A 26,174-nucleotide genomic window follows, 5' to 3' on the forward strand; every position below is an offset into this window, starting at 1 on the left:
TTTTGGTACTCAGTTAGAACAGCCCCGAAACTCCTTAGGCTATCTTCCTGGTTGGAGGGTTAATCTTCTTCTACTTGACAAACTGAAAATAGCGAAAAGTAAGTAAGTAGATCACAAAATATTACGAAGTAGAAGTAGAAGTAGCGAAAATCAGATCTTCTTGAGTAAGTACCAGAAGTAGAGGAAACTACTTGAGTACTTCGAAAAAGTAGAAGTACTTCGTTACTGACCACCTCTGTGTATATATCGTATAATGTCAATTTGTCTGCCACAAATCTAACTGGCTGTTCGAAAAGGTGAAAGCAGAACAACTCAATATATTTTCAGCGGTCTAGAAAACCGATTCGAGGAATATGATGAAAATTTGAAAATAGTGGAGCCCGACCTATTATCGGTTTGCCGGTATCACACAGTTTGAAAGAATTATCGGTATTGGCCATTGAAGCTGAAAAAGTATCGTCAATTTTCGTGACGTCACATCATTGCGGTAGAAAGTCACAAAACTATCATCTTTGACCGCTAGACTGAGAATATTGATATATGTCACATAGCATAGCATACACGTAACAGGTGTCCACTGTCCAGATGTAGCCTTTCTAGTTTATTTTATGTTCGAGTATAACAATGGCCGTAAAGATGTTCAAATAAATGTTCTGAAGTTTTGAAAATGTATCGACCAAGAAATTAATATCGGTCGGGCTTTAGAGTATACCAAAGTTTATTTGCTGCTATCTTTGCGCTCGAATGTCCTGCAGCGATAAAGTGCCTAGAAATCTCATTGAAAGTCGGATATGTCCGTTGTAGATATCCCTGGCACTAACATAATAACAGAAATGGAAGTCAAATTGATGGATGAACTTTACTAGAGTGCAAAAGGACATATATAATTATATATGAATATTAAATTTGTAGCAAAGAATACCTTTGAATTGTAAATTTGTTCTATATTTGGGCCAATGTCGAAAATTGAAGTTGATTTGTGAGTGAAATTTTTTTTCGATCCGAACTAAATGAGTATAATTTTATTAATTTATACCAAAATGTTCATTAATTCCTGCTACAGGCAAATTTTTTTCTTGTCATAATCCTAGTCTATAGTGTCGCTGTGCGAGTGGATGGTCTAGAACAGTGGATTCTCAACCTGGGGCCGCGGGAGGCTCTCAGGGGGCGCGAGAAATTGACAAAGTCCGTATGAATTTAGACTAAACATGAGTTTTACACCCGCATTCTGAGATGACGATTGTTGAAGATTGGACTAATTTCGTATTCAAGAAAGCTCGCCAAATTCAAACTTCACCAGTCTCGCTCAGTGGAGTATAGGCTGATTTCAACTTCATTTGAGCAAAGTTTTGCTATTCGTTGAAGATTTAGAGCAATTCCCACCTGTAAGTAATTCATTAATTCATAGCTTTGGCAGTAGCCTAAAGCGCGGTGCGCCGTGTAGCTGTTGTTAATAGCTGGTGAACTGCACTGCCTAAGACAGACTTGGATGCAGTATAGGTTGCCCTCTTTCCTCTCAATTAGGCTACCCTAAATCAACACAATTTAATTCAATTCCGAAACTGATCAAATTTAGGATGACAGTAAAGAACGACGCCGTGCTGTCTGTCACTACCAGCATTAGGATTAGTTGATGAAATTGATGAAAAAAATTGATGCCCTGTCAATGTTTTTTGCTATTTTCAAAAAAGTTTGGGAAAATTTGTCAAAAATGTTAAATACTATAAGCAACTGGAATGCGGATTTAAACTTGGCATACGACATACCATATGTATACTATTAGATCAGGAATGGGCAGCCTGCGGCCGTCGAAGGGAATTTGTGCGGTCGTCGACACCTAATTCAATTAGTATGTATTTACGGCCGTCGACATGCAAATGGAAATTACGAATTTGCTCTCAAATTTCCGAGAGATTTTAATTAATCTTGACATTTTCTTCGCGTTCCGCGGAATTCAACAAAACTTCATTTTTCCATTTTAATATATAGTAGCACACTTCTCAATCTGAGCCGGAATCGGAAACGTGTGCTCCTAGCGTAAGAAATTTGTTTGTGGTACATTTGGGCGATTTCAATACATTTCCTCTATTTTCACCAACGATACAATCGTCAAGTCTTATGGGGGTCGAGAAATACCAGCATGCAACAACGCGAATAATAACAATTGGCCGGAAGATGCAATATCATTTATAACGTGCCCTAAATTTTCGAAAGCACTCCCTCCATGAACCCTACCGGTGAATCTAATCACATGGTGTGCGAAAGGATAAGTATTTGATAGTAATATTTGATACTGCTACTATTAATTACGGAATTCATTCGTGAATCTGAAAATTTTTCGCACTCCTCGCGACAATATCCAATCCAAGCAACTATTTATAACATTGCCACTCGCGATTTCGGTACGTACAATAGAATGAAAAGTAGAATAGCCCGGTGTTCACCGGGAATCGATATGGACAGATTAACATAGATATGTTGCGTCCAATTAGTTCATTACAACTATGCCTGGAATGCGGCCTTCGGCTGTAATCGAAATGCGGCCGTGATTAGCGAAATGGTTGACTACCTCTGTACGAGATGATGTGCTCTTTTTGAGTTTTGACCTGACGATAAGTGCAGGGGGTGCAATTTTCTGACCATCGCCAAGGGGAAGCATGTCCAAAAAGGTTGAGAACTGCTGCTAGAATTACAGCTGTATTCTTTTATAGGGACAATCCTGCAGAAATCATGATCAGTCTGAGGTGGGTTTGATGTTTTCTAAGGCAGTGCGTAATATTAAAATGGGGTCATGAACTCAGTAGCCTACAATATATATATATATATTATATATATTCGGGGGAATAATATATATCTTGAGGTTATGTATCACGCCAAACCATAGCATAGCTACATTAATGCTGGTATTACTTATATTTACCTGAGTCGTCGCTGGGTATCGTTCACATCAATACATCACTCCACTATGTGTGAAACCCCTCGGATATTTCCAGACGAAATTAGATACTGAGGTCAAAGTCAAAGTACGGCAAACTGTAGAGCAGTGCTTCCCAGCCGATGAGTCGCGTATTTATTTAAGGTGGCTCGCGAAGAATTTCTAAATGTTTAGGTTTGGTATTAAATTTGGCCATTATACCAAACAGCGGTAGCGGCTGCCTGCCTATACCACCTAAACAACTGATTCTTGTGTAATGAGAGAAGATGGTGCGAATGATGAATCTAAATCAAACCCGCAGCGTACCGATATTGTCACAACAGCTGAAAGCACATGTTTTCGCCCGTGGCGTGAATTGGTGCAACCAATGAACGTTGTACTCGCTCAACCATTCACCTTATCGCCGACGATCCTATAGACACAAATACCTCGATGTCTGTAGGCGTGAAAATTCGTCAGTGTTCGATCAGAATATCAGATGAAAGCTTATGCCACGATTCAGTCCAGGCAAGGCGATAATGTATGATGTGTCTTAGCCAGAGGTAACATGCGACGTTGACGTTGTGGTTGTAGCTTTAAAACTACGTGTCGCGCCAAAGATCTTGTAATTATAGATTTTAAACAGTAGATGCAGTGGTGCTTATCACGTCTAAAAGCTTTATGCGCCACAGAAAGAGATAACTGCTCCATACATTTATAAAATAGCACAAAAATAGCATAAGCTACTAAAATTATGAATATGAACAGTACATAGGGTTGTTCAGAATTGACCTACTTTCAAAAGGTGTTGGTTTTCAGTCCATTTCCCATCCCTTATGCCTTAAAACATATTCTAGCTACTTTTTTCTGTAGCTCATTCCATGCATCTGTGTACATGTTGAGCTGGATGAATATCTGCTGAAAATGGAGGATTCCGCTAAAATTTGGGTGTCGCGATTTTACATAGCCCAGTGGTTCCCAATCTTTCTGTCTTCATTCTCCACTTCAGAATTATTCCGGGCCTTCATTCCACACAATCCACCACTTATGTCATTACGGAGCAGCTATTTGCTTGTTTAAGTAGCCTACACAGAGACACACAGCCATACCAGTACGCAAGACAATCGCCTTTAACTGCAACATAAAACGTATTGTGAACAGATACCGGTAACTCTTAAAATTTAGCGAAAGCGTTATTTCACGTCGTACTGGTCGTGCTGGATGCGTTTGTGACGCCATAATTGGTTATCCGGAGTTGAAATGAGTTTTTGGGAGCAACACGCAATATTATTTTCGATACCTTCATTCCATAGCAATAAACTGGTAACGGTAATCGAGCAAGTAATCTGAGACCTCCCTAATCATGGTAGGAGGTTATATCTCAAGTTCTTTAATATCTGAAAATGAGCATTTTGCATGTATTTTCTAAATTCCTTCAAGGGTTCCTTTCCTATATCCCATTGCTTACACATAGTACAGCTACAAAGCCCATTTGTGCTGTTGCTGCATATCCTTGGTTTGGGACAGTTAAAGCGAACAGACTTTTGCAGATGATAATGAAATTTGAAGGCATAGCATTTTATCATGGTTGGGGGTCCCAGATTAGGAACGATTGGTGCCAAAGATGAAGAATTGTTAGTTAGACTCTGACAACAAGAAAAAGACTGAACTGCTAGAGGTGTACCACAGCAGCAAGAGGCCAAGTAAACATACAGAGAACTCATCTATATCTGCACAGGCCGATGATTCTCCCCATGACAGTGATTTTGTGTTGCACAATATTTATCCGATCATCCATCTAAAGTTACTGCTCTGAAAGCAATTGTAGACCAAATAAACGGCAGAGATCTATACCAGGTTTTTGATCGTTGTTCTGCTTGAGACGGAATCTCGGTTCACATTGATGGTAGTTTCATTTGAACACCCCTGCTGAACAATAACAAATGCAGGGGCGACACTAGAGGTTACTCTCTAGCAGAATACTCAACAATCACATTACAACAATAGTAAAGCCTCAGAATGTGTAGCTTATGGCGGCTTATATCCACCATACGCATAACTTCGTCAACACAAGAAAGTTTTATCTGACCTATGCATTATTCGGTATCATTGTATCGTTCGTGCATCAGCGCTGTTCAAATTGATAAGTTCATCCTAAATAATTAGAATATAAACGCCGGCCTTTCCACACATCAAAAACAGAATATCGCTTGAGAGGTTGGGCAAGTTTAGAGACCATAGAAAAAGTATCGAATATGGAAAGGAAGAATGTTGCTATGTTATCTATATTGAAACGGGAGGTTTGAGATTTTGTCATTGCGTTTTTGAAGCAGAGGTATGGCACCTTTATTGTCGCACCCAATCAGAGTGGCAAACCCTTAAAAAAGTATGGTATATACCTTCGGTTGCGCGATACACCCGCTTAATAAGCACATGTCTAGTCTACTCTAGCCTACAGATATTCTCTATCTCCTACTTTTAGTACGAGATAGGCTACTAGTCAACCGCCAATAGCATTGCCTGAAAATTTCAAATTGGTCCTTTTGAAATGCGATGCAGTTGAATTGAATGACAAATTTCATTTAAAGAGCACATCGCTGCACGAGTTTGACAAAGAGTCCGTTATTGAAATGGGTCTTTATCCCAGCTTGACCAACAATGCAAAAGAAATGGCATCGACTTTTGGTAGCGCGTACGCATGTGAACAATAGTTTTCAACAATGAAATTCACGAAGAGCAAGCTAAGATCACGTATTCCAACGCCCATCTAGAATACCGTCTGATTCTTGCTTCATCTGACTTGTTACCAGAAGTTAAAAACCTTTCACAAAGCGAACTGAACCAAGTGTCACATTTATCCTGCGTTTTTGAAGTGTAAATACATATGTTCTGCCCTTTTTGTGATATGTATGATTGAGATTGCATCAGTGTAGGGTACTATACCGACGTTAGCGTTAAATATAATATTAAGAAAAATTCCGGCCCGCCAAAAAGTTGTGCACTCGGAATTTGGCCCGTGACTAGCAAAAGGTTGGCGACCCCTGATTTAGACGAATGCTTATGCTGTCGAAAATTGGATACCTCCTGGTATGCATCAATATCAATCAAGCTCTGCACATTCCTCATAGCTCAATTTGCAGCTTTTGACAGTCCATGCGAATGAATTACGGTCGTTTTCACAGCAACTTACTTGCTTGAGTAGATTTAAAGTCAGTCAATTCTACTTCTACTTCAAGTAGTTTTAGGTTGCTTATGAAAGAAGTACTTCTACTACTCGTACTTGAGTGATTTTTTCGTCGCTACGTCTAGTCGTCTACTTCTACCAGAGTAGATTTCTTGACTACTTTGACCACCTCTGGATAGAGCTCAATACAGAAAAGACACAATATTGGCCGTGTCGGAACTATGAAGATGTCACATCGTACCAGTGTTGGGATGACTCGAGTCATGACTTGATTTGACTCGAGTCATTAGCTAAAATGACTTGACTTGACTTGACTCGGCGTATCAGAAATGTGGAATAACTCGTGACGCGGAGCAAAATTCACGAGTGAATTTCAAGTCATGAAGTAATCGGTGTCGACAAAAATCACTGTATCTCGCATGAGTTCGGATTGTTCACCAACCGCTGGTGTAACCCATGAGAGCGACCAATCATTCAATGATTACTCGTTTTACTGAGCCTTCATTGTTCTCCCACAAATAAATTGACCACAATCGAAGTGATCGAAGCATACGGCTTACGTTGTCGTAAACTAGTAGTAAAGTAACTTAATAGCAAAATTACTATTTCTGTTCTCTGTTCTTACCTTAACCAAACCTCTTGCTTTATGGATATTAAAATCTAATATAGTTTATAATATAATCCTCGACCGTTGGCGCAGATGCGAATTGCATCATATCAATATTCATAAATGATATTGCATCTTATCAATTCGTTTCTCTATGCTCTATGCCAGGGGCGGGCAACTTCTCGAGTCGGCAGGCCGGATAAAGGAAAATTAAGTATAGGCTACTTGGCGGGCCGGATTGCTGAATCGATACATTATTCGCCCATTTATCCACATATACAAGGAATAAATCGCATTCATTTTAACGACAGTATAATGTCACTTCAAAGCCATTTCTCGCAGATAATGACTAAGACAATGTGGATTTGAGAATAGCATTGTCATACAGGCGCCGCCATGCCTGCTTCTATCTGATCAATCAACTCACGGTGCAATCCTCAATTAAGATTTCAAGGCGTTCGATAACCCCGGTACCCCTAATTTACCAAGATATCAATACATTAGGGTTGAGTAGGTGACGAGATAGCATCGTTGTTCAACTGTGTGGCCTGATAAATATCGATATTATTCATGCGGTCCGCGTCCTCTACGAAATTTGAAAAGTGGCCCACGACCCGTTTTGAGTTGGCGACCCCTGGTATAAGCAGTGTTTTCGTCTTACAAAAGCCTAGAAGTGTGCCGTGCTACAAGTCGGCGGTTACAGAATGAAAAAATAAGAAATATCAGCCTGGTGTAATTGACCATTGTAGTCGACAAACACCATAATTACCACAGACGCCATTAGGGTTGAGTACATCGTAAATGCCGATAATGCAAGTCTTCTCGCTTCGGCGGAACTTACGCGTAAGCTCCACTCTAGCACGCTGCGCATATACTTATATAATAAGTAGGGCTGGGCAAAATCGAGTACCTGAGTGATTCGATTCTGAATCACGTAAAATGCTTCGAGTCGAGTCGAGTATTTGAGTATCACTCATTATGACGTAATAACAGAATGTAATATGTCAAAGTTTAAATATGTACCTTTCATGCACCCACAAATAATATAATGTCTGTTATCGATCACATCAAAGATAGTTCGACATTTTTTCGACCATACGGGTTTCATTGCACTTTGTGACAATGTTGTGAGATGATCATGACTTCGGAAATATATATTTTCAGTAACGTTCGTAGCGTTGTACTGTATGTCTCGCATGCTGCGATACGACCAGTCAATGTTTCAAGGCTTTCACGGGGAAAAATTGTATCGGAACTATAATTAGCGTTGATAAATTAACGTGCAATGGCGAGGAGCGTATATTTTCAGTACTCGAAAAAATCGACTTTTACTACTCGACTCAAATCATTAAAATTATTACTCGATTCAGATTCGAGTACTCGAATCATTGTGCCCAGCCCTAATAATAACATGCAGTCACTAAAATCTGACGTTGTAAGCAAGTAGTGGGAAATCTCGGCAGACTAGGGCCACATTATCATGTAAAACGGAAAACTGTCCACGGGCCGGACAAGATCCCTTCGCGGGCCGTATGTTGCCCGCCGCTGCTCTATGCTCTATTTTGGAGAGTAACTATAAACTGAAGGCTATGCAATTACATACGCAATTCAACAGTTGTACGTATATGTGAGCGATACAGCTACTTCTTCCGTGTATATTTAACTCTATAGTCGTTCATTGATTCAAAATCAAAAACCATTTAATCTGTATTTCAGACAGCTAGCAAAATGCAATGACGTAATCATGCCTTATACTTCAACAAATCAATTTGACTTGAATTGTGACTTGACTTGTGACTTGACTTGACTTGTTTCGACTTGACTCGAGTCAGTGTTAAAAATCGAGTGACTTGTCTTGACTTAAGTCACCTTTGAAAATGGGATGACTTGACTTGACTCGAGTCAAAATGTGCAATGACTTGAAATGACTCGTACTGCTTGATAGAGTAAAGGGAGATACAATCCGAACGATATCAATGCCAAATGCAGGGTTGTAACCAAGTCATAAAGCTCCGAGTCACAAGTCAATCTCACTTTTATAGTTTTGACTCTAGTCAAGTCGAGTCATTTTCAATTCACCACCGAGTCAAATCCGAGTCCAAGTCATCGAGCAGAGGTTCAAGTCCGAGTCTTGGTATTATGACTCGATTCCGAGTCCAAGTCATTGTGTTGACTGCTCAGTTTCCAGTTAACGTCTTGTTAAACCCACTTTTTTAACTCTGTTTGGTGATATCGATGGTTCGCATTTATTGAATACTAATTTTCTTCACTTTTAACAGTTTCTGGTCGCATTTTCAAGTACCAGTACCAATAGACGAAATCCCAATAGGGAGGTTATTTTCCTTGTTCTTCGAAATTACAATGAATTGTCGGTCTTGGCCATCTGAGTTTCGAGTCATATGACTTGGTTCGAGTCATTTGCAATGACTCGAGTCCAAGTCGAGTAAATACACAGATTGACTCGAGTCGAGTCGAGTCATTTCCGTATTTTGAGAAAATGACTCGAGTCAAGTCGAGTCATCAGAAAATCGTGACTCGAGTCTGACTCGAGTCGAGTCATGACTTGAGTCATAACAACCCTGGCCAAATGGTCCTGATCACATAGTGGTTCAATTACTGGAGGTTATTGGATTGCTGTTCCAATTCCTATCACAGGACTCCTGCAGCTTACTCGAAATCATTCACTTGTTCGTAATCAAGATGCGAGAATTCTGGTCCCAGAGGGCATTTTTCATCACTGACTTTACTCAAGGCATGGTGGTGGAGGTAAATGACAACTTCTCACCCGCTTCAGTCGACAAAGACACGAACGGCGACCTATAGCGATCAATCAGGGAGGTAGTAGGAGAAGATGACGGTCTACTTCTTTGTTTCTTCGTAAGCATGCTGGTGAGGAGAAGATAGAGAATCTACAAGTTCTTTAATTCTCTTTCGACTATATTAGCTATTTTTGCTAAAATTTTGGATATAACAAGTCGTATTTATGGAATAGGCCTAGTTATTGCCAATACACTTTAAATCAGTGGTTCCAAACGTGGGCGATATTGTCGCCCAGGGGGCGAACATAACAAAGGGGGCGAAAATGGCGAAGGGGGTGATTGGGAGGCGATGGCGCTTTAAAACAACCATATTGAAGTCAAGAGGGGATGGTGTGAACTTCTGAAAGGTTCAGACTTGTATGAACGAGAGCCTTTTTGAAAGGTTCTATGTGAACGCGACCATGGACCTCATGACGCCACGTGACGTCATCTTGCTAATTCCAAACCTACATTTCAGTAAGGTGATAGCCCAAATTAATGTACACGATACCTAGCGATGACTTGGGCCACATAATCATGCCACAATGCTGAAGTTTATATTGACGTTTTATACGTCGCCAAATGTATCAACTGGGGCAATCAAATGATATAATGAAACCATAAAATCGATATAATTCATCACCTTGCAACAATTTCGACGATGACTTGCAAGATAATATATGCTTACGCCTTAACGGTCTCAGCCAGATCGGACAATGTATTCGTCGTCTGACTAAATTGCTACGTTGACATTGAGCAGAGTTTGTAACACGGGTTTCTATACTTGCTACCGATATCGCCCCATTAACAAGTTATAAAGCATTAGCCAACACCCCGATCGAACGGACTCGGTTTTTATGATACAATAAACATACGAAGTCAAGATTGACCCCGTAGGCCTGCTAGATTTTTTACATCAGACAACGATATCAATTCCAGTGATTCTTTGAATAAGCATCATTCACTGATTACATGTAGTGTATATCGCATTTTCTGTTGTGAGTCAAGCTCACATCAGAAAGGGGGATATTTCGAGCAAAATTTTGTAGCAAAGCAAGTAAAATTTTTGAGATTGGCAAGGTGCATGCTCGGATGATGTTGACTTTTTTTATGATACCAGCGTCATGCATCGAGTGGCCCACTGTTGCAACGCAATAAATCTCATACAAAGATGTTATAATTAAGATAAAATTATGATATATGAAAAAGGTTCACAGTGCAGAACATATCAAGGTTCGTTTGTGAACGCGAACCTCTAATTATCTGAGGTCACAGAACGCGAACGTGAACGTCGCGTTCACACCATTCCTAGAGTCGAATCGGAGAAATGGCGGTTTGTTTTGGTCAACTCACGAAAATTCAGCTGTAAAAGTGTATTTACGAGGCCCAGCCGATAGGTTGACCTTATTTCATTTAGTCAACTCGCCGGTGATTATAGTTTGTATGCCCATTTTTCGTTTCCCAACATTTGGGTGATTGAAAAGGGAGCGATGAGTCGAAAAAGGTTGGGAACCACTGCTTTAAATTCAGAGCGTCGAATGAGACACCACCTTGTGCATAGATATATATATATATAATATTTGGCTGACACATAATTGGCTGAAATTTGCCATCGAGAAGCCGCCATATTGCGTGTACGTCCACACATTATCAAAGAAGGTTATCGGATGTGGGTTCGACTTCGTGCTCAAATGATATCATCAGCGATCTGTTGGCGACCGAGCGCTGAATCTGCATAAATTCGATCTTATTCGAAAGTTACTGTTGATTCAGAAATTAGCTAAGGTTTTACGAGCAATCATTCAGTTATTGGCAGTATTTGATGGTCTATGAAATGAAAAAGTGACCCTATCTCTCCTTTACGCATATCTTGCGTAAACCGGGTCACGTGACTGTATGACGGAATCGATCACCGAGCTATACAGTATACAGACTATCGATCGATACGTCCCCGTAACGTGAATTTGAATAGCATATAGCGAGGGAAATGGAGATGTTTTTGGTGCAAAATGGAATTAAGAGGGAGCACATTACTGCAAGGTGATTCGTTTATGTATATTTTCAAGTACTGGGAACAGTGTCATGTTTATGTTATCGTTTTTTGGCAATCTAACCATTTGATCATTTTTATCATTTTTTTCTTTTCTAAATGATATTTATATAACGGTCCTACTGTACATACCTCGCTTCAGTTTCGAATATTGTTCATTTAATGTTATTACTGTTTTTTGAAATCCCAATCATACTGTGTATTTTGTTGTGGGTTATAATTTTCATGGTTTCAGATTGTACTGTTATTTTTGCAGAGGCCATTTACATGTACTGTTTTGTTTGCTGTATATCCTTTACAACCGATCATTTAAAAATAAATTATTGTTTCGAGCTGGCCTGTAGAGGTATTTTAGCTTTCAGGTATTTAATTTCGATCTCTGCAGTGATAGGTACGGTACAGATATACCACTCCAGAGCACATAATATTCTGACATACATCGCTACCACACAATGTGGCATCTAGAAAAATCCGATTTTCGTGTGTTTTGTAGGTGCATAAATGCACGCATTCTAGTTTACACAAAAAATGGATCTTAGTTTGTATAATGCTTCCATTAACATCAACAAATTTGCCTATATTTTTGTCGGGTACAGACCACTTATGACATAAATTTAATGTGCCCCAAGTGAAATAATGTCGGGATGCGATGTGCGAGTTCGCGAACTTAAGGTCGGGGATTATGAACGCGTCAGGAATATGATAATCAGCGGTTTACGGGAACCCACAGCGCGGACCATGAAGGCTCAGTTAATGGATAGAGCAGCAATATGGGTGAATATTAATTTTAATTTGGAAACAAGGGCATGCGGACTAGGGAGGCTTTACTGTCGATTTCTCCTTATTCACAGGGAATTATATTCGGTCTAGCAGCGGTGGTCGGGTTCGTAACTTCCATTGATCGTAGAACCTTGGCGGTGATTTCGTTTCTGCCAGTCTTCATGTTTTACGTATCAGGTAAGCGGAGTTTCAGGACATTCTGTGTTAAGCTTGTGAATATTTGTTTGAGGGTGAACTTGATTATTTACCTTCTTGTAATCTGTCGACACATCATTGATTCATTCCAATATGAAAGTTTCCTGATGGTTTCATGTTCGAATACATTCCATGGGATAATTGAGAGACGCGTCGCAGTGTGTCCGCCTCGCATTTCACCGTTCCTAACATGATAAAGCATCGCATTTCTTGATTATCTTAACAGGATTTCTCTATCTTAACCATTATAATTTACCGATGGAGCTAGAAGATTGCCATTCGAGTTGTCCAATCGATCGGTATGAGAAATTTTGGGTAGCAGAAGTTCGATCGGCTGGAAGACACGAAATTGTTGGCTCGGTCGCGCTGCGGCGAATGGATGAGTATAAATTGGAACTGAAGGTACTAGGCTAGCCTAAACCGAACTGATTTATATCTGTGGCCCAATATGCTCATCCTTGTTCCAGTGGTTCCCACATTTTTTTTAGTCGCGAGCCAACATCAAATTCTCGAAAAACATCGTATTAGATCAGGGCGCAACGATTTGAATTCTCGAAAGTCGAATGTGAATCGAGTATACCAATTTTTCGGATGCGAGACCGAGTATCAGGAAGTGTTGATGTTTTTGATTACCGACATTTAGTACCGGTCGCTAGTAGATAGGCTACAATTTTTCAAGTCATAAGAAACTGTTTAGTAGTGAAAAAATACAAGGCTTTGCAATATGAATACTAATTACTGCCATTGCTTCAAAGCAAGAAATCAGTGATTGAATAGTTTGCAATTACATAGCAAAAAAATTCCGACTGCAATATAATAAAACACAATTATTATATTGGCTAGTACAAATCTCATTCACGAACTGAAAAAGCATATAGGCTACTAATAAACCAGTGGTTCTAAACCGCTGGTCAGCGGACATATTCAAATTTTATATGTCAATTCCGAAATGCAAGAAGTTGAGTGCTTTTCCATTATTAATTAGAGAAATAAACATACAATTCTAAATTTATTCAGAAGTGTGAAGCGTATTTTTGCATGGTGTCATAATAGCGAGGTAATATCCTATATTGGTGTTCGACACAATGGTACAAGTATGAGCTTGGTTGCTTTCACACTCTATTTAACGTCCACTCACGAATGAATATAACTTTATTTGCACGAGCTTTCGGAACGCCGCTCCTTCATCAGGTGTCAAAGCGAAAGTGTTATACGAAACTGTCAAAAAATATAATCTGCAGTTCGGAAAAGTAATATGTTAAAGCTACGGATACTTTTGAACAAACTTTAATCAACAACTCTTTGCGGTAGGCTATTCATGTTACATTCATGATACGTAGAATACCCTTTGATTAAAAAAAAATCAAACGTATTCGAACTATTCCTAATCATAAGTACTGGAAACTACAAACACAGAAAAATGTTTCAAGCGGCTGTTAAACAACCAAAAGTTTGAGCGACCAAGAGCGAATAGGCTCATCTAGTTTGATGAAGCCTTCGTTGGAAACTTGATTTTTTTGCAATTGTTGCAGCAAGCCTCGGTACTGGTCGGAGATTTGAAAAAAAAGTGACCGTGGTGTAGGAAATGGTTCAGGACAGGTTTCAGAAATATTTATTTGCTGTTCATCCATTTTTTAAATATTAAGATTCAGTTTAGCCCACTGGTTCTTTAACTTTTTGACAGTGAAATATTTCGTGTCTTCAATTCACACAATGTAACCAGAATGTTAGCAATCCTTACAGATAGTTTGATGGTATGGAAGGTAATGACTGTTGATGAGAGAATCAGGGTTGCAACCAAGTCACCAAGATCCTAGTCACAAACCCATCTCACCTTTACAGTTTTGTCTCGATCAAAGTCGAGTCATTTTCAATTCACCACCGAGTCAAGTCCAAGCCATCGAGCAGAGTTTCGAGTCCAAGTCATTGTGTCGACTGCTCGGTATCTAGTTAAATATCTTGTTAAACCCACCTTTTACAACTAGGTATGGTGATATCGAATGGTTCGCATTTATAATATACTAATCATCCCCACTTTTAAGAGTTTCTGGTCGCATGTTCAAGTACCAGTACCAATTGGCGAAGTCCCAATAGAGTGGTTACTTTACTGTTCTTCGAAATTACAATGAAATGTCGGTCTTGGCTGTCTGACTCTCGAGTCATGTGAAGGGGTTCGAGTCATGCGCAATGACTCGAATCCAAGTCGAGTATATACACAAAGTGACTCGAGTCGAGTCGAGTCATTTCCGCATTTTGAGAAAATGACCCGAGTCATCATAAAATCGCGACTCGAGTCATTACAAGCCTAAGAGAATTCTCCAATATGAAATTCGGACTATACACATAGCAATAACTATGAAATGGAGATGAATCGCACCAGGCGTGGAAACAATTTCAATCTACCGGAGCTTCGCGCACCCTTCAGATCCCCCCCCCCCCCAGTTTGAGAACCACTGGTTTCGCCTATATTGTATTTCACAAAGTTTTCTGTTGCTGCTGAAGTATGGGAAACAGTTTAGCATGGCTGAATTATCTAGTTATAACGCGGCACGCATAGAACACCGATGTAAATAGGCTAATTATTACAGGTGGCGACTGTGTACTAACGCCTTAAGGCCTTGCGGCCCCTCGCCGTCATCCTGTTCCGTAACGGGTTTTCACTGGTGTGACGAATAAATGATCGATTGATTGATTATTTGATGTTGGGATTGCCAATGTAATTGAAATGTTGATCAAATTACAATTACAATTACAACTACACAAAAGAGAAATGCTTCAATTATAATTACAATTACAATTACATGAAAAAATGTTATTAATTACATTCAGCTCAATTACAAATTACAATTGATCCAACTCTGGTCTGTATACGAAAGCGTTTCACTAATGCATCTTTTGCCGGCTATCACAAAATAACGAAGTTCGAAAAGCTAGAATAAATGCTCATTTCTTTCCTTTGCTTTGGATAACTTTCCAAGAGGCAAATCTTCTTCGAAATAAATGTGATGGTTCTTTGGGCTGTCAGATCTGTTCACGGTTGCTTGGACCAGGCATTGCTTTTGGAGAATGATGTTGTCTACAAATACAGCTAGACGCACGAATAAAATATACATGACAATGATAAAAATATTCATTATCATAAGAATAACGACGTATATGATCATGGCCATTGATGCAATGACAGGGCACGGTATGGTATGGTATGGAAATTTCCCAAGATGGTATGGAATATTTTTTCCATACTTCCATACTTTTTCCATACTTTGACAGTTTTGCCAGAACTATGACAATAATCCTACTTTCGATTTGTCAAATTGATTGCATACCATACAAAATCGCTGACTGTCTATGTTCATATCTCAAATTGTGATTCATGACTCACCCATCCCGGTCGACATCTACTCAGAGGTGGTCAGTAGCGACGTACTTCTACTTTTTTGAAGTACTCAAGTAGTTTTCCTCTACATTTGGTACTTACTCAGATACATCTGATTATCGTTACTTCTACTTCTACTTCGTAATATTTTGTGATCTACATACTTACTTTTCACTATTTTCAGTTTGTCAAGTAGAAGTAATTTATTCCCCCAATCAGGAAGATAGCCTAAGGAATTTCGGGGCTGTTTTCACGGAATATCAACATTTAATTTTCATAAAAGTTGAATAAAGCTCATAATTTTCGTCGCGCTTCGCGCTCAGTGTCGGTGAGTATAATATAGGTAGCGGGTTGGCGTGGTTCCTTTTACACTGCATTGTCACCTTCGCCCATATGAAATATTTCATCGCAGTATACACGGCTCATCAGAACGTTTGAAACTGATGTTTCGCAATCTAGCATTTACTTATCATATCGTAATCTAGTAGAACATGGCGTGTCCTAATCTGGAAAAGTGGACTCTGACTTTTTTAGCTTTAGAGCTGTTTTAAAATACCACCTTTGAAGCGTTCTGGACTAAAGACATGAAATACATTATCATGTCTACTCGAAGTTCTAATTAATATCAGTGTTTTTGTCTGGATAACATACATGTTGAAGCATAAAAGCAAGTGTAGTAATGCCTTTAATTTACGGAGATAAAGCTATAGAATATGGCATGTTTACAATCCACCATGTTTTATTAACGTTTACTAATCGCGCAAAGCACCGTATCCTATACAACTTCACCGTATTGCTCTTCGACTAAACCACGGGCCATAAAATATGGGGGAGCGCGCCATACCATGATATTTTCTAAAACGTGCTGTGGTGAATTCTTCTGCGCGATTGTCTCGTCCTTTATATTTAGTTAAACCAATTATTACTTGATTACCTGCCTTTTCCTCTATATATTGTCTCGCTCCTAATTTGTCATTTCTTGGTACCTTATAGTTGCTGGCCTAGCTGTGTTGCGTATAGTGCTCGTTTTCAGTTAATAAAAGCCTTGGTTACTCTGTGAAATAAAGGTCATCACAATTTTATTAACTGAAGAGATCTACTATGGCGTCGAATCAGACGCTCATTCGCGTTCCCGTGTTAAATGCTATGCCGAGGGATGATGATGCTGGTCAGGAGTTCAAGCACTGGATGCGCATGATAAAGGCGTATCTCACGTCCGTCGATGCTGCTAGAAGAGATGGTGACCCAGAGATCGATAGGTTCAGTATAATGGCAGGGTACTTGTCGGCTGAATCTTTTTCGCTGGTTGAGGAAGAATCGACCTTTACAGATGCGATGAAACTTCTTGAGGGCTTGTACGAGAAAAAGAAAAATCCTGTCTATGCGCGCCATGAGTTAGCCACAAGGAATCAGCAGCCATCGGAGACCATATCTGAGTACGTTCAGTGTCTCCATGCTCTGGCTAAGCAATGCGAATTCAAGGACATTTCGGCAGCACAGTACAAGGAGGAGTCCGTGATGAATGCAATGATCACCGGATTGCGCTCTTCAAGTATACGACAAAGGTTGCTAGAGTATGAGGACCTCACACTGCAGAAGGCCACCGAAGTTGCTGATACTCTTAAGAGCGCAAAAGTTCTCTGAAAACTACCAGCAGCCGTTGGCATCGGTCGCCAAGGTATCTGAATGTGCGGATAGCGCTAATGACTACGCACTCGATACCAAACCAGATCCGTCTGCCATTGCTGCTTCAACCTCGAAGACTCGTAAATACCAGAAGAAATGCTGTTATTGTGGCACTCGTCATGTTTTTCGCAAGAGTCTCTGTCCCGCGAAGGATGCTGAATGCTTTGGATGTGGGAAGATCGGGCATTTCAAGAAATACTGCGATTCGCTTTATTCCGACGAACCTATTAAGGATTCGGACCGCCGACGTGTGGCGTCGCTTCTGGCTGGGATTCCGAGCTCGTTAAAAGGTGCAATTATTACGATTGGTTTGGAAGGCAATGACTTGGATGCGCTATTGGATTCTGGGGCCGCCGAGAACTACATAGATTATCAGGTGGCGTTGCGGCTGAAGTTGTCGATTACACCATGCGATGTCACCGTTGGGCTGGCATCAAAAGATGCAGAAACCAAAATGCGTGGCTCCGTAGCGGTGTCCATAAACATTTCCGGAAGCGTCTACCGTAACGTTCATTTTGGTGTCGTTTCTAATCTATGCGCCGATGTTATCTTGCGACACGAGTTTCTAGAACAGCATAAAGAGGTGATATTTAAATTTAATGGACCTCGTGATACACTCTATGTCGGACAGTGCAACCTCGCCGCTGCAAAAACCTACGAGATTCCGAGACTGTTCCGATTTCTTGATCCGGATAGCAAACCCATAGCAACAAAATCGAGGTATTATTCCCGCCAGGATAAATCTTTCATCAATTCCGAGATTGAGAGAATGTTGGGGGAAGGGATAATAGAAACTTCTTCCTCGCCCTGGAGGGCGCAAGTTGTCGTAACCAAAGGCGACAGACATAAAAGACGGATGGTTATTGACTATTCACAAACGATAAACCGTTAGACATATCTGGACGCATATCATCTGCCGAAAATTGACGAGGTCGTCAACGAGATAGCGAAAGGTAGCGTTTATAGCACTGTTGATTTAAAGTCCGCCTACCATCAGATCCCCTTGTCGGAGGACGACAAGCCGCCAACAGCGTTTGAGGCGAATGGGCGGCTGTATCAGTTTCGTAGAGTTCCATTTGGTGTGACTAATGGTGTTTCAGCTTTCCAGCGTTTCATTGACACGTTCATCGATCGCAATAAGGTGGAAGGTACGGTGGCATATCTTGATGACATCACGATCATTGGGCGATCACAGGAGGAACACGACAGACGTCTGAAGGCCTTCATGGAAGCTGCAAAATTGAGTAATTTAACACTGAACCTAGAAAAATCCGTTTCTTCAGTGAAAAAGCTCAGACTTCTCGGCCACTGCGTATCCCACGGTGATATCAGACCCGATCCTGAAAATCTGCGACCGCTCATGGAAATGAAACCACCTGGAAATGCTGCAGAAATGAAGCGATGCATTGGTATGTTTGCGTATTACTCTAAATGGATTGTCAATTTTTCAGAAAAGTTGAAACCTCTTTAACAGAAAATAGAGGGTATCCACTGGGGCAGGAGGCGTCGAACGCTTTTCGGAAGCTCAAAGATGGTTTGCCAGTCATGGATACATATGTGATGATTCTCCGTTTGTTGTGGAGTGCGATGCATCAAACTCTGCTGTCGCTGCTGTTTTGAGCCAGAAAGGTAGGCCGGTCGCGCTCGCGTCTAAAACGCTCAATAAGACGGAACAGAACTATCCGGCCGTTGAGAAGGAAGCTGCAGCTATCATAGAAGATTTACGCAGATGGGGATATCTGCTTCACGGTAAAAGGTTCAAGTTGGTTACTGACCAAAAGGCTCTGTCCTTCATTTTCAAGAAATGTCATAAGAGTAAAATTAAAAACACAAAGCTTCTGCTGTGGAAACTTGAACTTAGTGCATTCGATTATGAAATTGAACATCGTCCTGGAATACAGAATTTTGCTGCTGATGCTATATCAAGGATATTTTCTGTTCGTTCTATTTCAGCATTGCGGGAGGCACATGTTAATTTAGGACACCCGGGAGTTCGGAGGCTTATGCATTTCGTCAGGGCTAAAAATCTGCCCTTTTCGATTGGTGACGTTAAAGCCGAATGCCGATCGTGCATGGAGTGTGCCAGAATCAAGCCTCGTTATTTTCGGCCGGCGGAGGAGTGCTCGTTGATTAAAGCTACGAAACCAATGGAGCGACTGAGTATGGATTTCAAAGGCCCCGTTGCTGGCAGAAATAAGTATCTTTTGATAATCATTGACGAGTTCAGTCGTTTTCCGTTTGCCTACCCGTGTAGGGATATGTCTTCGAGAACGGTAATCAATCGATTGTCTCAGTTGTTCTCACTTGTCGGCGCTCCTAACTATATCCATAGTGACCGGGGGATGTCGTTTCTTTCCAGAGAGGTGAAGACCTTCCTTGCGAAAAGGGGGATTGCGAGCAGTCATTCAACGCCTTATCACCCGACGGGAAACTCTCAGTGCGAAAGAGTTAACCAAACGATATGGAGAACTGTCAAGCTTCAGCTGGCCTCTCAGAATATGCGCGAAGATGACTGGGAAATGGTACTTTCCGATGCTCTTTATTCTGTGCGTTCATTGCTGTGCACTGCAACTAATGTTACTCCGCACGAAAGGTTTTTCGCATTCCCTCGTAAGTCTACGTTCGGGCAATCTTTACCAGATTGGTTGGTTCAAAGTGATACTGTTCTGCTACGCAAGCACGTCAGAAGCAAGGATGAACCCTTGTGTGAGCCCGTGGATTTGCTGGATGCAAATTCGAAGTATGCCTCTGTCCGTTATCGCAATGGTACGGAATCGAGAGTTTCGGTGAAAGATTTGACGCCCTGTCCGAAGAACCGAAATGACAACAAGTCAAGAGCCGCTGCGGAACATGTTGAACTTGACGACACCGATCCTTGTGATCAGCGTAACTCACCTACTGCTCCAGAAGTCGTATTGGACCAAGACAGCCCGCAGACGGCTGAAGATAATGATAGTCCGCCTTTACGCCGGTCTACCAGAATCCGTAAAGCCCCCGTTTTCGATATTGAGCCAATTGCCAATTCCTTGTACGTATTGTACGATTTCCTTTCGGGCGGGAAGATTGTGGTGAATTCTTCTGCGCGATTGTCTCGTCCTTTATATTTAGTTAAACCAATTATTACTTGATTACCTGTCTTTTCCTCTATATATTGTCTCGCTCCCAATTTGTCATTTCTTGGTACCTTATAGTTGCTGGCCTAGCTGTGTTGCGTATAGTGCTCGTTTTCAGTTAATAAAAGCCTTGGTTACTCTGTGAAATAAAGGTCATCACACGTGCTGTTCGAGTAAACAGAGGCTTAGTATCGCATTTCTATATCAATACCATCATTTCCATCCCATGATGCGGACTAATGCTTATGCTGTAGAAAATTGGATACGTCCTGGTATGCGTCAATATTAATCAACCTCGGCACCTTTCGCATAGCCAAATTTGCACCTTTTGACAATCGATGCGAACGAATTGCGATCGTTTTCAGCACTATACTTACTTACTTCAGTAGATTTTAAGTCGGCCAATTCTACTTTTACTTCAAGTAGTTTCAGGTTGCTTATCAAAGAAGTACTTCTACTCGTACTTGAGTATATCTTTTCGTCGCTACTTCTGCTTCTACTTGAGTAGCTTTCTTGACTACTTTGACCACCTCTGCACCTATTTGAAGACAACAAAGTTTCGCGGCGCGCATATGAATAAAAATAATATTATTTAGTCTGATTTAGTCTGATTTAAATATCATAAAAATTAATTATATTCGACCGCTGTCGCGTTACAATTGCATTTCGTTTATTGCAACTGCCACTACGTAAATAACCAATCTAGTTCTAAAATCGTTGACTCTGAGAATGTAGAAGTCACATCAATATTTTTACCAATTTGTTGATTTTCCGCGCTTTGGGAGGATGATCATCGCGCAATATCTATTTGACAGAACCCATCATTGTAGTTTAAAAATATGTCACTTGTCTTTCAGCGATGATACGATATGCAGGCCTACAACACGCATGAAATCTGGTTCTTTCTAGTATAATGAACAGCGGACACCTTGATGTTGGCTAATGAAGCTAACGAGTGTCACCCACAGATTGACGGAGAAAATAGAGATTTGATTAGCTGTCGCAAAATGATTGTAGTGATGTAAAATTTATTTAAAGATATATCCCAATGCAGGTGTTCCAACCGATGGTGAATACCCCAATTGTGGGGAATTTAGGGCCTTCTGGTTGGGAATAGATCACTTGGAAAACAAATTCTTTACATTACTTCGTTTATTAAACGTCTTTATAAAATGCCGATCGTATATATCTCTAATATTTCTTCGCTCATTTGCAATTCAGCAATTCGTATTATCAGTGCCTCAAATTATCGAGAATCGACTGGACAGCGGCACGCGATCTCCCTTATATAGGTTGTTATTCATTCGTACGCGAAATGGTGTGATTGAAATGAATTGAATCGTTAAAATAAAACTTCATATGTATATGAATATGTACTCGCGGGAGATCGTGGAATCACCAATTGATAACCTGGCTGGACTCGTTACTGATCAAATGACATATATTTCTTACTACTCGAGTTATAGTAGCGTGCGACAGAGTAGGTTATGGTGGCTTATATTCATCATAATTATTATTTCATTATCAATTTTTTATCAGTTCAATACACCACAGAAATGCGATACAATGAAAAGACAGGAAGATGTCGAAGAGACTTGGAGTAGTCCAGAGTTGCGTCAATTGTAATTTGTAATTGAGCTGAAAGTAATTATTACATTTTTCATGTAATTGTAATTGTAATTGTGCATTTCTATTTTGTGTAATTGTAATTGTAATTTTAATTTGGTGAAAATTTTGCTCAATTACAATTTCAATTACATTGTTATGGGAACCTAAAATTACAACATAAAATAATCAATCAATCAATCATTTCTTCGTCACACCAGTGAAAATCCGGTATACGGCCGGGATGACGATGCGCATGGCCTTAGGCTTTTGTACACAGTCGCCACCTGTAACAATAAGCCTATTTACATCGGTGTTCTATGCGTGCCGCTTATAAGTAGCCATGCTAAACTGTTTCCCATACTTCAGTATAGCAACAGAAAACTTTGTGAAATACAATATAGGCGAAACCAGTGGTTCTCAAACTGGGGGGGGGGGCATGCCCCTTTGGGCGGTGTGAAAGCATCTGAAGGGAGCACGAAGCTCCGGTTATTGCGACGCAGGAATAGGATATTGCGGCGATGAGCATTTCGCGGCTAGTCGGTCTTTAAGATGGTTGCAATTATACTACAGCACGTCTAATCGTTTGATTGTTATTTACTCTGATTGGTTAATTTAATTGTTGTGCCGTCCGTTCTCCTTCTCCTTTATATTTCACTGTTACGGTTTCATTTTCTCTTATCGACTGCTATATCGGACGAGCAAGCAATCTTGCGAATTGTTTCGACGCGACAATGATGACAATGAGTGGCGCTTTATAAAGTGTCGGGATCCTGTCTGCACTACCCTAAATCTGGCAATGGGGACTATAGGCAATCTTGCGAATCTCGCCATTCACGTATCCTTATACTCTGGACAAGCTATTCCGTATTCTACGTTTTGGACTGCTTGTAATTGCGAACAGAGGGATTTGAGATACGCAACGCTTGCCTATTCCAAATTCAAGTTTCCAACCAAAGCTTCATCAAACTTGATCATGCATTTGTTGAGATGTTATCCCAATCTTACCTCCAATCTTGGCCAAATTCATTCGGGCCAGAAATTTTCGCACCCAATGTTAATCAAATGCAATCTAACCGTTTCAGAGCTAGTGAAAATGTTAACGCGAACCAAAATGTTGTAATTCGTAGTTATCAGGAGGTTCTTTCTTTTTGCATTTATATTAATTTTATGCATCGTATCAGTATCATCCTTATCGCTGACGCCGCACCAATTACATTTTATAATCCTCATTCAGCTCTGAGTAGCCTAATCGTTTGATTACACATTTCAGTGACTGTCCTGTAGCCTATTCGCGGCGATCATGAGCAAAAATGAAATCGTCCATTAGCGAAACATTGCTAAGACCTTTCACATAATTGACGAAATATTGCTCTTCGATCACCAAGTTATATGTGCTATTTATGGGTCAAAACTTTACAGAGAATGTCAGTCGACAAGAAATACAGACGAAAAGGAGTCGCGAGCCTCTTGCTGAGGAAAGCACTCGATCATTGTAAGGACGAGGACGCTAAAGAAGTTGTTCTCAGTTTATCTTGTCAACGGATCTTGGCTATTCATCTCTACTCGAGATTTGGATTTAGACCAAGAAGAGTGTACATGGAAACATCTATGTTCGGGTTGCTTCACATTTCGCATATGGAGATGTCATACATTCGACAATAAAAATCAAATAACTATACCGCAGGGCGAAAGTTTTTGCGATGCTAAACTTGTGTAATCTGACTCCAGAATCGTACACACGCAGTCAAGATTAGACGGACAATGTGATTTTATTTCTGTCTTTCAAAGACTCTGCAGATCCATTGCATCGTTGTAGACGCGACGTCGAATCGTTTTGAATGAATGAATATTTCACGAGTATAACATGTCAGATGTCATACATGTACATTGCACAATTATGAATTACTTCCTCGCAATATTTTGCTTTGTGATACCAAATTTTATGTATAACATGTCAAGATACTACAGAGACTTCAATCTGTGATTCTAAAACGTCATTAGTATTTAGTATTTCCCGTGTATCTTACGATACTGATTTTGTTCTATATGTTATTCATAATTACCCAGAATATCTACCGTTAAAAGACCAAGGAATATACGTTGAGTTATTTCGACATCACTGATATTTTATTATCCAATTGGAAATGATCCCAAATATTTCTCATGGTATAGCCTATTTATCTGTGTTTCGCGTTCATGTTTTTTAGTTGAAGTGCTATTGCTTTATTCTATTTCATTTAAACCTACTTTTGGCCCCTTTTCGGAGGATTTGTCTCAAGACAAATGAATGGTTCTACGAAGACACCCACAAAAGTCATAATGTCCCCCTTTTCCACACTTCTAGTTGGCAACTTATGCTTTTAACCAAACATTTTTGGCGCACGCGAAAACCCGAGGTGGTGACCCACATTTTCAGGCCCCTAGTCGGTGGCGTGATACTGTTACAGAGATAGGGATCGCTAACGTCACAATTTCCATTAGGCTACAGGCAATTTGACGATCATTTTTGACCGACTTGCCGAACAATAAATTTGGTAAAACGGGTATCAATCGAAAGCTTACTCTGCACTGATTACGGAAATATAAATTTTATTTCGCTCGTGGCCCTGGAACTCCCACAATCAGCCTCGAATTTTTCATTGTTATGGAGATTGGCATTGGGACGCAACAATGCTGTCTGTCGAAACGAGATAGTAGCTCAAGAGAAAAAGAGCGAAAGTTGTGCGCACACTGCTGGTGACACACCGTAATGCTTCATTCTGACAATGTTGTCTACATCACAAATTTTCACCATGCGGTTTTTTATGGAAGAACCAATTCCCACGCAGTCTTGCTTCAGTTAGGATATTGCGGTACGTTGTGCATAACACTATGTCAGCCTATTTGTTTCATTCGGCCGTTAACGATTCACAATGAGCAGATAATGTTCCTTCTACGACGGTAGGCCTATAAAGTAGGCTACAAGATGTAAAATGTTAAGTTCACCTACGGTGCAATCATCTACGATACAAACGAAATGAAGATCGCAACAATTTGTTGACTTTCTAAACAATTTTGACAATTTTTTGACCTAATGGTACAATTTTGACCATATTTTGACCTAATGGTACAGTTTAGACAAAATTTTGACTTATTTTGACATTTCAAAAATCGTCATATATATTACCTTACAACTTGGAATAAACTGTAGACTACAGCAGTGCTCTTCTACCTTTTTCGTCGTGGTACCCCCTTTTAAGGTTTACTCGAAACTCGTACACCCCTGATCGGATAACTCATCGATTCCGTATAGTAAGCCTAGGTCAAGGATGTTCAACCTTCTCGTTATGCACGGCCGTGCTTCGATTCCATACAGAGCATACGGTCGCATTCCGGCGTAGAGTCGTCGTGGCCCATCTGGATGTCATATACTCAGGACCAGTGATTTCCAACCGTGGCCCCCAGTTAGCCTTTCTGCGGCCCCCACAAAAATATTGAGTAATCGAGTTATGAAAAAAAAATTATATTTATAAAATACTCTATTGCTTGGCTTGGAGTCTGGAGTTTTCAATTAGGATTGCAGGAAAGTTGTGAGTAGACTGCTAAGATTACGTCACTGATGTTTCAATGCAATGTGCCTTAACTTTCGAGATAAACGGGCAGTACCTATTGATATAGGTATTGACAGGACCGAAACTGCGACACCCCAAGAGTAGTAGGGTTTGGTCAAATTGTTGCCCGCCAATCACAGAACGCCACGTCATCCTAATTGCCACGCCTATATGACGCCCATTGCCGCACCTATAGCACGCCCATTGCCACATCATCCGCCCATTGCCACATCATCTGCTACATCATCCGCCTATATAACGCCCATTGCCACA

General features: G+C 40.4%; 1 protein-coding gene across 2 annotated transcripts; it reads left to right on the plus strand.

The window, feature by feature from the left end:
• The first annotated feature begins 5,416 nt into the window (after positions 1 to 5,416).
• LOC145439522 (N-acetylaspartate synthetase-like) lies at positions 5,417 to 24,288 on the plus strand. 2 transcript variants are annotated; one of them, XM_080317008.1, is made up of 5 exons: positions 5,417 to 8,839; positions 9,177 to 12,327; positions 12,405 to 12,510; positions 12,755 to 12,930; positions 23,731 to 24,288. In XM_080317008.1, exons 2-5 carry the CDS (start codon positions 12,190 to 12,192, stop codon positions 23,971 to 23,973), a joined length of 663 nt encoding a protein of 220 aa, XP_080173134.1. In that variant the 5' UTR covers positions 5,417 to 8,839; positions 9,177 to 12,189; the 3' UTR covers positions 23,974 to 24,288. The 2 variants fall into 2 exon arrangements, with proteins under 2 accessions (XP_080173134.1, XP_080173133.1); XM_080317007.1 differs by having other exon boundaries at positions 5,417 to 12,327.
• The last annotated feature ends 1,886 nt before the right edge of the window (positions 24,289 to 26,174 follow it).

Source organism: Botryllus schlosseri, chromosome 5 (assembly GCF_051294905.1).
Source record: "Botryllus schlosseri isolate E-star chromosome 5, Bs_hap1, whole genome shotgun sequence".
Taxonomy (NCBI): Eukaryota; Metazoa; Chordata; class Ascidiacea; order Stolidobranchia; family Styelidae; genus Botryllus; species Botryllus schlosseri.

What these genes read in the sequence shown, in the direction of transcription:
- LOC145439522 (XM_080317007.1), top strand. Translation starts at nt 12,190, where the DNA reads ATGTCGGGATGCGATGTGCGAGTTCGCGAACTTAAGGTCGGGGATTAT. An exon ending in CTTCATGTTTTACGTATCAG is followed by an intron (nt 12,511 to 12,754) that starts GTAAGCGGAGTT and finishes TTATCTTAACAG; the next exon opens with GATTTCTCTATCTTAACCAT. An exon ending in AGTATAAATTGGAACTGAAG is followed by an intron (nt 12,931 to 23,730) that starts GTACTAGGCTAG and finishes AAAACTTTACAG; the next exon opens with AGAATGTCAGTCGACAAGAA.